General features: G+C 48.2%; 1 protein-coding gene across 1 annotated transcript in view; it reads left to right on the top strand.

Moving 5' to 3' along the window:
• LOC144149216 (uncharacterized) overlaps positions 1-13,960 on the top strand; it is a 70,670-nt gene that overhangs the window by 47,035 nt on the left and 9,675 nt on the right. The window contains exons 8-9 of the mRNA XM_077680756.1: positions 3,279-3,399; positions 11,829-12,008. Coding sequence (XP_077536882.1) covers positions 3,279-3,399; positions 11,829-12,008 — 301 coding nt within the window. The remainder of the gene's footprint in view (positions 1-3,278; positions 3,400-11,828; positions 12,009-13,960) is intronic.

Genomic DNA, 13,960 nt, shown 5'->3' with positions numbered 1-13,960 from the left:
GGGCTCTTCATCTCTCAATGTCGGGGGACGGGGACGGCAGGAGCACTCAACTGCTGGCAGTTTCTGGTGACAGGCAGGGACTGGTAGCCGGACACGCAGAGCATCGGCCGATGCCGTTCCAGGATGAAGGTGTGTGGAGGGAGTCGAGCAAGAAGCGGAAGGCGCGGAGACCGAAACAACCTACAGAGACTGAGGAGGCCCCCGAGCGAAAGCCCCAAGAGCAGTCTGAGACGATGCGCAAGAAGAGCTCCCCACAGCGGGTGAAACGGGGCAGGTGAGTGTTTGTGTTTGGAGATGAGAGTGCCCGTCGTCTAACACGCCATGTGCTCCGGAGCACCCAGTGGAACGGCCACGTCGAGTTCAGGATCCAGCGGGATGCCACGATCCACGAGGTGGCGGAACTGGTAGAAGGGGCTACAGACCTCTGGAGTGTTTCGGAAGCCATGGTAGTCATGCAGCCCGGTCTAAAGGTCCGGGGCTCCTCCTCACCACCGCTGACGCCTCTTTCACAAATATTTCCCCCTCGCTGCCACCGATGACCCTTCGCAAAGTTGCGCAGTCGGCAGCTAACGGCGGTAGTGCGGTTATCAGATGTTCGCGAAAAATAGCAGAAACACGGATGATCCTAAAAATTCACTGACGATTACTACAATCCCTAAATTGAAAGTTGTGCGCAGCGCGAGCTGCAGTCTAATCGGTCACGGCGCATTTCGGCTGCGTCTCTCGAACTGTTCCGCATGATCAGCGGGCGCACGGCGGCGTGCGATACTCTGCTGCTACCTCGCAATGCTGCGCTGCCGCCGGTCAGCATGTTGCATATCGTGTTTGAACCTTCCGCGGAAACGTCAGGTGATTTGGTAGTGGAGAATTGAACTACGGCTGGGGAAGCTGTCAGTGGGAAGGTGCTCCTTGTCGGCGACGGATGAGACGTGTGAGGGAAAGACAATGAGAGCGATGACGTCGTAGCCGCACTTGTCCTACTCCACCTTACCCTTCGCTAGAGGCTCCTCTTCGTTTTCTTTCTTTCGTAGCTGCTGCGTTCGCTCACTCGATTACGTGGACATAAACAGACATCACTCCCGTGAAGCCATGGTAACGGATGCCAAAGGGCTGCCCCTAAAGCGACCGGAACCCGCCGTCGCCGTTTCCGCTAAAATATTTCTTTGCCAAGTAGCTGCAAATCCCTTCTGGTAGAAAAGAAATCCGTCAGTTGGAACGCCGGCTTGAGCCCATATTTCATTTTCAACTTGGAAGGCCTTCCGAGCGATATTTTAGCCGGTGTCTTTCACCCCTAGGTACGCGCCATCACCGATGGCCGGTTTATGCGTGCACGGTTTTTGCGGGTAGAAAAAGGGCGAGCGTGCACAGCTAGGCTTCATGCCGCTACCGATGAAATGCTGGTTGGGCTGGTGGGAGATTTAGATCCCGAAATTACATCGCTCATTGCGGTTAGTATGGTGTCCTCCTTAATTGAGTGGTTCGGGAACGGGTTGATCTATTTTTTTAAACATGTTACACAAACAGTAAGAGACATACGAGAGGGAAGGAAAACGGACAGCCCCATGTTCGCACTCGAGAATATAACTCAAGAGCTTCCAGGTTTTAACTTGTTATAGGATGGATGCATGCCTTCGTTTGGAAGAAGAGCAAGAATTGAAGCGCCGCCCGAACACAAGCGCGAAGGAGTGCAAAGAGAAAGGCTGCTGGCGCCGCCGTTCCCGCCTCAAGTTCAGCTCATCGAGTAGCGGCCACTCCGTCCCGGATGAACGGCAACTTGCCCGCTTGGAGCCTCGGCGCGAGCCAATTTAACTTCGTCAGAGGGCTTTCAGGGGATATTTGAGCTTTATCAAGAAGGGTTGATGCGTCCCACAACGCGCAAGCATATTCGAGTATAGGGCTTACGTTGTTTTGTACGATACCTCTCTGGCAGTTTGCGGGAAGGTGCTTGTGGTATACAAATACACATATACTTATACATATACAAGCATATACATTATAATTACTCTTTCGGATCAACGGTTTCTTCCGTCACTCATATTTGTCTGTTTGTTGATGCGCTTGAAATCTTTCATTACCGATATTACGTCGCAAGAATTGTTTGCAATACAGCGTATTCACATAACCTCACCGAGAAGCTATTTTCCATTCCCGGTTAGGCGCTCCTGGACATTACCAGTAGCTCTATTAAACATCAGCACTTTTCTTTTACTTAACATCGATATTTTCTGTCGTGGCACTATGTAAAAGGCCCACTGACTGCGATGACTTCTACTTTGGAAATCTAAAATTGTCCACAGACTTATACGCGACGACGCCATTATATGGGATTAACGACGCAGCAAAGAGACTAAACGCATGCCTTTCAGCTTCCCCTTACTCCTTATGGATGGGCTCGAACGAACATATCGTTCGCATTTGTGCACATGGCACACACTCTGCCACAGTTACGCCCCTTGAAGATGGAAGTTTGCCCGCGAAAACTAACGGCCGTATTTTTTCCCTAAGAGTGCACTATAAAAGTTTCGGTTGCATTTATTGCTTAGTTTCTATATTAACTCTTCTGGCTCTTCTCCCACCTTGAAATGGGCTTAGATTTTTCTACTAGCGTCCCCGTCAGTGAAGCGTCACCTATGCGCTTGTGTGGAGCGACTTGGACTTTGAGCTTGATACAGTCTATAAACTTCGAAACTGAAGGCACATTCTTGCAGGCAAAAACTGGCTACGGCTTAGATGCAATTGAGCGAAGGAACTGCGACGAGCCGCCGGCCGCCGGGCGAATGAACGCTGGGAATACTGATTCTGTCGGAGGGTCGGCGAGCTGTACAGTAACGCAGTCAAGCCAGGCCATCTTGTTTTGACGTCACACGACACGGCATAGGAAATCAGAAAGGAGGATGCAGAGAGGAAGACAGCGTTTTATAATTGCATTTTCTACTCAATGAATTCTCGTAAACGCAGCGAGAGTGGTCGCCGCATGACATAACGACCCCAGACTACGACTTCCGCTACTAATCCCGCAATGGTTACACAGCCCTTCAGTGTTTCACTTTTTCGCTTTGGAATGTTCGCTTTGGGAAGCTTCTTGAATGGTTTTAAAGAAGCTTCCCAGAGCAAAAATTCCTTGGCCTATGGTATAAGCGCAGTGGTTTCATGTACTACCATCAGCATTGACTCCTTCCTTTGCTTTATCGAGGAGGTTGGTCTCCGGGACGGACTTTAAACCAAGCTGCATATATTGTTCGATTACATTTAGGTGGCCGCACCTTATTTTTTTTCAGTGACTCCAACTTCTACACAGTTTTCGCCATCACGTCGATCACTGCTATGCCGGATCGCGACACCTGTACCGTGCAGCCAGCGGGAGAGCGTCGTCTACACAGTAACGTGTATCCAGCAATTGTAAGTGGAGCACTTTGTTCCCATAAGTGTGCTAGGTAAACAAAACTCAGTGACTTGCTGTTACTCCCCGCAACTATAGCCAGTTTAAAACAAACTTTAATTATGTGCCTGCGGACGTTGTAAATATAAAAGTATTTGTTCGGAATACCTAAACGGGGTTATTTAGGCTGTCTGTCTGTCTGTAGGTCCGTCCGTCCATGTCTGTCTGTCTGTCTGTCTGTCTGTCTGTCTGTCTGTCTGTCTGTCTGTGTGTGTAGGTCCGTCCTTCCACCTTTCTGTCTGCCTGTGTGTTTTTGTGCCTCTCTTTCCTTCAATGAATTAGAACACCCGATTCTAAGACAGGTGAAAAAACAAAGCTGACACAGCGCGTAAGACTTGAAGGTAGCGAAGCTGTACGCAACCTTCACGATCGTCACGAAGATTTAAGTCCACGATTGAATCCGATTGCTTCTTATTCGCTGCCACAACGACGTTTACTCTGCCATTGTTGCTATAAGTGTGAGCTTGTTTCATTTCTTTTGGAAGTGATAATCATCGGCCATCACCTTGGAGTGGCGTACGCTATGACATATCTTTTACGTTCCGAGCAAGCGGAGCCGCGATTATTTCGAACGCTGGAGTTTCTTTTACGAGCTTCGCCAATCTAATTTTGGGTATGCTTCGCTTGGAAAAACATGCGCCGGGGGCGCTGGGTGGTTGCCTCGAGGCACGCACACTCAAGCGCTCAGAATTTCATGGTGTTTTTAGCGGCCGGGCGGTCACACCATTCTTGTCCAATCTCCCTTTACGGGTGTAGAAAAACCAGCGAGAAGAAGCGAGGCAGAAGTGAAAAAGAAGCCCCCACATGCACGTTCCAGTTTTAGTTGTCATCATCATGCTTTTCTAGAATAAATATTCGTCACAACGTCACCACGCCCTCTGCGATTGCTTAGTCTAAGTGGGTATGCTTGGTTTGACGAACGTGCGCAGAGGACTCTGGGCGTTGTCTCAAAGTCTGTACGCATGATCGTTAAATATTTTTCCGATTTTTTAACCGCAGGATAGTCACCGCGAGGGCCGCGCCTACACGCGCAAGCTCACAAACGAGCGCTCGGCCATTACTTCGTATTTTTAAGTGCGAACACGAAGCATGGCGATTTGATAAACAGCTTCGCTGTTAAAACGCTTGAAAGTGAAGTGCATAAAGGAGCGAAAAGAATTCAAGGTACCGATCCGCTGCCTAGGTTCCTATTTGTCGAGATTACTTAGCGCAATACAATCGTCGAAAACATTTGACGCAAAATATAAGAGTATACTATGTACTACGAGTGCTGTGTTATTTAAAATGCAAATAGAATCGTTTTACGAGAGTGAACTAAAGCGTTGACTTAAAACAGTGTTTGAAAGCAGAACTGAAGCCATGCGCGAACATTTGTTATTTAGAGAATACCGCAAAACAAGAAAAAAATTGCAGAGTTTGAAACGTGGGATCGTCCACCAAAGGGTAATTAAAAGAATAAGAAAATGTTTCCCCCTCCTGCAGTGACAAAGCCTTCCATATATCAAAGACTAAACACCCGTTTTTAACTTTTTTTGTAATCCCTTGGCCAGCGATCATGTTTCTAACTATGAATCTTCTGCCCGACCAAATGAGATTTCGTCAACACTGAGATTCCAAGAAGCATATCACAAACGATAAAGATTTAGAGTCTAAAAGAGGTGGAGTAGACTGAGCACAAAAAAAAAAACAGTCTTTTCAGATTGCGCCGAAGTAGTGTGAAGGAGGTAACTTCAGCTGAGCCAGCACCTATTGCAATCTTAAAAGCAGGAGCCAAAAAATACGATGAGAAGAGCATGAGAAGACGGAAGGGAAGAGTAGAGAAAGTTTTACGGGAAAATGGCACGAAGCACATGGGCAAAAAATGTTGGTGTGTTTACTTGACTAGTTAAGAGCAGATTGCAAGGCGGAGTATATTTCCGCGAAAATGTTTGACATTCACCGGAGATGCGCAGCTGTTAAGTATGCCGGTGGTCATGATATCGTGTGCCATGGCGATTCAGCGTCTTAGCATTCACTTAGCAGCCGTGCCGGAACCATGGGACGCAGAGGGCCGTACAAGCGGCGGCGATGTTCAGACACAGAAACAACTGGGGCACGTGTGCTCATGCCATGCCTTGGGCTATGCTTGGAAATGCTGAGGTCCGTATACGCTGGACAGCGTTTTCAAAGTTCTTCAGCTAATTTAGGTCCCTGCTTTCTTTCAAATATGCACCACAGCATATCGTTTTGCCCGAAGGCGCGAGGCATACCGAGTTGCAAATATGCACACTTCATATAAAAAAAAATTGGCCGCGTATCTTCTCCTTTTGTTGCAAATGTCGTCAAAAGACGATAGTATTTGTAGACATTAGCCAAGGAAATGTCCCCCTTTGCTTTCCCCCTCACCTCTCATGCTGTTCCTGTTCCGCCGCGCTCATCCCAGGGTAAAAACACTAGAGGTTTGCTCAAGGCGATTTCAATTTACCGCGTTCCAACGCTACAGGCCGGGTTCCTCGATGCCAGCGCTACAGTACGGCGGAGACGCGCGTGATTCGAGGCGGCCGACTTCAAGGTTTATAGAATGGCGTTGTCGCGCTCCACATGCGTTCTAAGCAGAACGTGGGACCTAGCTAGTGGAACCTTTCGTTGCTGTTGCCGCGTGATTTCTCATATGCCTCCTTCAGGTGGCGCGGACAACAGCAGGCGGCAGCTTTGTGCAGTAGGTGTAGTAGAATATCATTTGCTATCGAAAAACCATGCATTCATTAATTTTTTTAATAAAGGAGCACTGTAAATATCCCTTGGGTATTAATTTGAGGTCTTATATTTGCGTATAGTATTGTTCATGTTCAAAAAAATTGATAAGTATGAACATATAAACCGGGATTTGACGCTCACATTTGGCTGTGAGTATATAAGACTATTGCGCAGCATAAATTTTACCTTGGCCGGATGGCTAAATCGAGTCACAGACAGGCAGACGGACAGAGAGACAGACAGACAGACAGACATACTGACAGACCAACATTTCTGGGTTTAAGAAGCCCAAGAAAGACTATCGTCTTTAAAAATATACTCCGCGCGACTAGCAACAGAGCCCAGGGGGATTTACCAAATGCGTGCAGGTGTCTGCCGTACGGTCGATTGGACAACCTCCCGCAATCCAGAGCAATATGCACAGCAAAACATAGAGACAGCATAAAAGACTTCACGTCGCAAACACTGATGAAACAGCAGAGTTTTTGCGATGCTTAAGCGTCACCCATCTTCCGTCGCTTAGCTTTGACAGCATTAGTCTCATATTCAGGACCTTCCGGCTCACGCTTTGTGTACGATCGCGAGCGTCTTGCTTCGTGTTTCGCAATGGTTGGGCTTCGTTTTCAGTAGAAATTATCTTTTCGGTCTGAGCATCTTTATAGAGTATATATTGATGTCACCTGCACGCATTATGACTCTCTTCCAGGAGAACACTTGCAAGTCAGAGATTACATAATCGTCGGGCGCAGCTAATGCCGACGCGCTTTCTCTCCGTTGAATCTGCGACGCTCTGTGCGCTCACATACAACAGACACTCCGCCAGTGCGCTCCCGGCCATTTTTTATGCGTCATTCGTTGTGGGCACATGTTGTGGGTTCGCTCCTCCCGCCCTTAACACACCCCCTGCTGCTATTGTTCTCTTCGCGTCGCTTTTCTGTTAACGTTGGGAACGTCCTGAGCTTAAGTTTAGAAATCTCCGCTCTTAAAAGCCCTTCTCCTGGTCGAACTGTCATGTATCTCCTCGGAGAGGGAATGGGAAGAACTAAGCGAGAAAGAAGTAAAAGGAAAGGAAGGTGCACTGCGCCGAGACCAAGCAAGGGGTTCGGCTGACATACCTGCGTGTGGTCACCGAGCGCTTCGCTTAAACGAATCGTATCTTCTGTTTAAGGATGGACGCAGCCAAGCACGTTTCCAGCGTTCATCACGTCATGCTGTCGTAACTTTTAATACTTTCCGCCGAGGGTGGCAAAGTTTATGCTCTCGCGTCGCAGGGAGCCCACGCCGAAAAAAGAAATCAACACCGCTGTCAACGGCCCATCATTCAAACATGGTTTACTTGTCTGTAGTTCGTTATCCCTTTGACAAAGTTTCACATAGGATTGAACTCCAGCAATTTTTTAATTTGAACGAACAATTTGCGGAGTGAGGGCTTTCATCATCGGGCCGTATCAGTTTGTCTGCTAGAAAACAAAATGCTCACATTTCCCCAGTAGTGTTTGTCTCTCAATGTCTATGCTATACCCTTAAATTTCCAACCCATTCGCCCACTCACTTTCCGGCGTCCAGGAAATGTAGTACCATGCTGCAGCAGACATTCTGTTACCCTGGTTGACCACGGGTCCTAAGTTGTCCGTATTTCATTCCCAGCCGTAGTGCACTTCGTCTTATTTCGAGCTGCGATGTGTGCCACCCAATTTGGTACGCCGACAGCGGACGCTCGTAATCTGTCCATAAGTGCTGCTCCTATCACACTTCCATCCATTGGTAGTCAGACTGAACCCATTGATTGATTGTAGGGTTTTACGCTCCGTCGCGATGCAGCCGATGAGGCGCGCCGTAGTGTAAGGCTCCGGATTAATCTTCACCACCTGGGGATGTTTAACGTGTCCCGAAATCTCGTACACGCGGGCGTTCGTACTTTTCACTTCCATAAAAAAAGCGGCCGCCACGGTGGGGGATCGAACCCGCGTCCTCCCCCTCAGCAGCGCAACGCCTTACCCACCGCGATAGGTTAGGATGAATTCGTGCTCATTAAACTAAGGCGCCAAGTTCATATGGCAGAGCAATACGCATGTGAAGTGAACATTATCCAGTGACCGAAGCACGTTATTTTTGATTTTAAATGCAGAGCATTTCAGTAACTAACGATGTCACCCGCGTTGACGTCCGTAGTCCGCACCGTCGTTGTCCCTACTATATAAAAAAAAATACTATCCGGCGCCCGGTTTCGATCCCTCGACCCTGCGGGCGGAACACAATGTACATGGTGCTCTACCCACTGCGCCACAAAGCCGACACAGAATGGGACGCTACGAACGCGCCTTATATCGTTGACTCATTGAAATTACTGCTGACGAGCGCTCTCTCGTCAGCAGTTGCCACAAGTGCAACAACATTAACGTAACGCAAACTACTTAACGTCGTGCGCCCCCGGAAATGCTCTGCATTTGATCGTGCCCCTCGCGAGGGGGATGTTTCACTGCGTCTTCTCTCGGTCGCGGGACCCGTGGCGCCATCTGGCGGAGGCACGGCACAACTCGTAGCCCTTTGAAAAACTTTTGTACCTTTGGGTCGTCCAGCTGTCCTGCTGCGACTCTAGTTTCAGAAAGTGGAGCTGTTGGGATCAGCATTTTAATGGAATGATCTAGAAAGCGGGTGCGAGCCGGCGCACTCACCTGAGCATGCACCAGTTCGTGAGGAGCGTAATGAATATGATGATGATCAATGTCGTCTGCTCCCGGAGTCTGAACAGTCTCCCCCGCCGACAGATGATGCTAGGTGACTTTCAAAGCTACATTATCTGTAGGGGACGTTTGGCCTTAGTGCCGCAGGGCTAACGCAGATAGCAGGACCTGACAACACCGTCTGGTAGAGCGATGAACTCTTCGAATCGATTCAAGATTCACCGTTGTCTTGGATGCTGTCGTTCACCTTGTCCTTCCCGAGCTGTCTCCCCATGACCTGATAGCGGTACCCCAAAGTCTCGAGAATGGCCTGGCCAGTCCTGGTCCTCTCTAGTCTTTCTCGCTGTGCCGCCAACTGCACCTCGATGAGCTCCTACACCGTGTTGTGAACACTCAACTGCATCAGCCGCTCGCTGTTTGTTCACTCTTTCACCCCAACGCTCGCTTATACAACCTTCTGCTTATGGTGTCACTCTTGTCCTTGTCCGTCTAATACCACTTCTTGTAAGCCGCCGTGTACGCCACGTGACTGACAGCGAAGGATTCCACCAGCCTCACGGGCGCTTCCTCACGGATGCCCGCCTGCTTGGACGACACGATCTGGATCAGCCGCAAGGCACTTGCGCTCTTGATCACCAACTTCTTAAGAGTATCCCTGCTGCCGTTGCCATCGCCCGGATCTCAGAAACCTAGGGGATTCTTGGATCAGTCCTGGTGATCAGAACTAAGCAATCGCACTCTCTCGGGGGCAACCCAGTTCGCCCGGCCTTGCGAGGCAAGCACACCAGCTCAGACTTGGATGGCGACCCCTGCAGGCCCGTCCCGTCAAGCCGCTCTTTGATAGCCGAGACAGCTCTCTGCAGCCTCTTCTCGATACTAGCGTCCGTAGCGACGATCGTGCACAGCGTAATATCGTCACCATAGATGGTATGCCAGACACCCTTCACGCCCGCCACCGCTTCGGCGAATCAGGTCATGACGATGTTAAATAGGAGCGGTGACATAAGCGACCGCTGGGGCGTGCCCAGGCTTCCGATATCTCGTTGTGGTAGGTCGATCTTCTCTGCGTTCAGCTCAATCTTTCACCCCGACAGGAAGTCCCTGATATATTCATAACTTCTCTCGCCCATGTTGAGCTTCGTCACCTGCGCAAGGATGGCCAAGTGCTTGATCCGATGAAAGGCGCTCTGCAGGTCCAATCCAAGGATCAGTCTGCTGTCTCTCGTTTCGTTCTCGATTACCTCTTGTTTCAGTTGTAATATCGCGTCTTGGGGGCTCATGCCCCTCCAAAACCCTGTCATCGAGTCAGGACACAGCCCTCTTTCTCTAGGCCATCTTGCCAGTGGTTCGGCAACATGTGCACGAGGACCTTTCCCACGCATGAAGTCAGGGAAATGGACCGCAAGTTGTCGATGCCTGGTGGCCTGCGCGGTTTTGGGATCAATACCGTCTTCGCCTTCTTCCATTGGATCGGTAGGTTGCCCTCAGCCAGCACATGTTTTCGTATCTCGCAAGTGCCTCGATCGACGGCACGGACGAATTTCGCGGGGCTTTGTTCGAAACCCCATCTGGTCCCTCCGCCGACCTCGTGTTCGGCCCCCACAAACGGTCTTGACCTCGGCCGTTGAGATGTCGTGATCTAGTTTCTCGTTCGCAGCCCCTGTGCACGGCAGGTGTTGCCCGGCCCGCGTTTCAGGTTGATACTTGGAACTCCGCCTTTCAACCACCTCGTCCCTGCCGAGGCTCGTTTTGGCCTCGTGCATGATCCGAGCCATGCAATTCTGCTAGAACGACTTGGTCTTGGTCTCGTCCAATAAATGCCGGATCAACGACCGCACCATGCCCTGAAGCGATTTACCATTGATTCGGTTGCACACCTCGTCCCTCTGCTGTCTGCTAAGCAACGCCCTGTGCCTCGGAATCACTCGGTTTAGTTTAATTACCTGCTTCCGCAGCTTCTTGTTCCACTTCTGCGTCTTCCACCGTTCTTTGATGGATTTATTTCCCTCGATCAAGTGCGGCAGCTCGCAGTCGACGCTCGGTATGTCATCGTGAGTCTCGATCAAACTTGTAGCTCGCTTGACTTCCTCTTTTATACCTATCATCCAGAAGCGAAATGAAAATGTTGGTCAACGTTGTCTGCTGCCGGCGAGGAAAAAGAAGTTGCAACACTTTTCATTATTCAGTAGTGCCTGCAAAATCCCATTCCCCTCTCTGCCAAGAGCTATTTTGCGTCGTATTTCTTTGCGGATGTTTTTATTGCTTCTAGCTTGTCCAACGAGGTAATATTCATACATCCCCTCAACCATTTTATTACCTAGGAGATAGAATCGCGTTTTTGGGTGCTTCTTAAAACTGCCTCCAAGTTCCTAACGATTGTTTGCAAGCAGTCGGCTCAGCTTTCAGACTACAGTTTCTGAAGTAGCATGTAGTTATACTCTTTGCCTTTGCGTGTGTTGTGCAACTGCGGCCCCAACGCCATTGCTGGCAATGCCAGTGCCGGCTCTGAGCTGCAGGTTCAGGAATCCGGATATGTCCAGACACGATTTGAAGGCTCTGCCTGAGGGCTCTTCTCCACACGCGCTCGGTCGGCTTATATACTTCTCCTTTTCAGTGTCGACGGATTGACGAGGCAAACGTTTGCTGACATTCTCTGTCAATTGTGTACACAATATTATGTACGCCCCATAAAGAATGCGCGTGAAGGCTGTGTTTCTATAGGCGTTATTGATCAATGAGTAGAGCAGCTCCACCCACACTTCTTTTCTTTATGGTTTTCTTCTTGCACGCGCATGCTAGTAATACTAGATATCCGGTTTTGTACCTGCGAGACGCAGCATTGTTGCTATAAAGATTACCACGGAGAGAAAATAACAAATAAATTTGAAACAATCTTGCCTTGTGCAGCCTTGCCGTTCCGTAGTGTGATTTTCGGCGAAAGACTTTTTCTCTGGTCTTCTCTTGCGCAGGACAACTACAAGGACCTCCTGACGAATGACTCCCAATATGGTAACGAGTTGGCCATAGTTGGGGCTTCACTGCAAATGGGAGCAATGATGTACACTCTGAAGAAGGATTTCACCGGGGGCCCTTCTGCAGAGTTAATCAATGAACGATGCGATGAAGCAAGCATCACCAGCCCGGAAATGGTAGCAGCTTTAAGTGTTGTTGCCATTGCGGTCGCACTTTCACACATTTTTGATACGTTACAGTATGCGCGTTGTTTTAAAATTTGGCCCAATTGCTCACTTGTAAGCGCACGTACATGATACCTTTTAAAAACGTGTTTCTTGCAAAAATACCTGCAGCCGGCTCTGAAAAATCACAAGTGCGTTTTGTTTTGTGTCGTGAATATACACTTGGCCTGATTTTCGGATTTTAATCTCTGCCCATGCCATTTTGACTCTGAATATAATTCTAGGTTCTCGCTTACTCTGAAAATATGCACAACAGCGTTTCTTTACAGACGACATGGAAGGCGTCAGCAGCTCTCATTGCTTTTTTCTGTTCGTTTATTAGCCCATACTTTCCGGGAGTGTGGCATTTTTCGCAGTCGCAGCAGGACAAACGTTTCCAGCGTATATGTGAAATAAGAAAATCTGGGCATTTCTGATTATTATACGGTGAAATAGTATCAAACGAGAATTTTGCAAAACCGGGTTTTTTACAGAAAGAAATAGTGAAAAAAATGCCCATATATTCTTTGTTAGGAAACATAAAGGGCTCAGCAGCAACCCGATGTTCGCAACAAAGAGGAACAGAGCAATATACACATCACTAATTACGTATAACGAGATGCGTGGCAACAAAACTGACACCTCACAAAACACGTTTAGGAAATCCTGCTTCAAGCTTTCATGCAGAAACATCCTATTGAATTGCATATCAGCGTAGCAGGATGGTATATTCGCTAGCGAAGCGAACAGAGCGAAACACATGAAATAACATGCTTGTTTACTGGATGATGGCTGCTGCGGTAAGTACATCAGAACAAGCAAATATTTTATTTTTGCAGCTGTCCTCAGCTACTGGATTTGATGGTGTACAGTTTTCTAAATTTCTATATACCTTACCATCCCTGCCAGTCCATCACAGTTTTGTAACTAATTCCTTCCATTGAAAATGGTAAGGCAGCGTTGAAATCGTCGAGGAATAGGAGCTCCTTAGGCTCAGTTTGAGACCAAAAGTTTCTGTTACTGGGTTCCTTCAGATACCTGGCACAACAGCTGCTGGTATCAACCCTGATTCTCGAGACCCATTGCTGTGGGATTTCTCATGACATCTATGTAAGCTCGAATATTCCACGAACTACTGTTGAATAAGACGTGAATTTCGTTGATTCGGAGACCGATTTGTGGAATGGAATGCTAATCGAATGACTCGGGGCATTCTATTCGTGTTCGAAATTTTAAATACTAGCTCATCCATGGTTAAAATTAACCCTGATGCTTGTGCAATTTCAGTTTCCATAATTTTGCCATCCTCCCCATAACACTTAAAATAGTTATTCAAAGTCGAAATTACAGCGATGCTTTCGCCAAGTTCTACCATGGTTGCCTGCGCTCCCTAGCTGGCCGCTGTAGAAATCTGGAAGACGATTGTGATATTTCCTCGTCTCGTACCCGAGAACATTGACGCGTCAGAATAGTTAGCGCAGAATAAATTTATATGTCTATGGTTAAATAAAGGTTTAAGTAAATAAAGGGTTAAATAAAACGTAAAAACGATAAAACGATAACAAATAAAGGGTTAAATAAAACCAAAAAAATGCTGGAACCTCTCCACAAACGAAGTTTTTGCTAGGGCTTAGGAAAGTTTCAGGAAGGAATTTGCTAAGGCTCAGGAAGTAATTGTAGGACTTTACCTAGGTTTTCAACCGCAAGTGGGGGATTGCTTGCTTGCGCACGTATGCCAAAATTTATAAAGTCGCGCTTACGCACTGGTCCTAACAGTAGGTAACAACGCACCTGCACCCTTAAATTTGGGTCAGTGGCTAAGGCGTTGCACTGTTGAGCACAATAAAATGAGTTTGATTCTGGTCACAGCGGCTGCTTTCTGGGGCGCAAAGGAAAGACGCCGGTTTCTTTATCGGTGCACGCGA

The sequence above is a fragment of the Haemaphysalis longicornis genome, unplaced genomic scaffold (assembly GCF_048455015.1).
Source record: "Haemaphysalis longicornis isolate Haplotype H1 unplaced genomic scaffold, Haemaphysalis longicornis Haplotype H1 scaffold_8, whole genome shotgun sequence".
Classification (NCBI taxonomy): Eukaryota; Metazoa; Arthropoda; class Arachnida; order Ixodida; family Ixodidae; genus Haemaphysalis; species Haemaphysalis longicornis.
The sequence above is the reverse complement of the archived record's forward strand: the minus strand, read 5'-3'. Positions and strand labels throughout refer to the sequence as shown.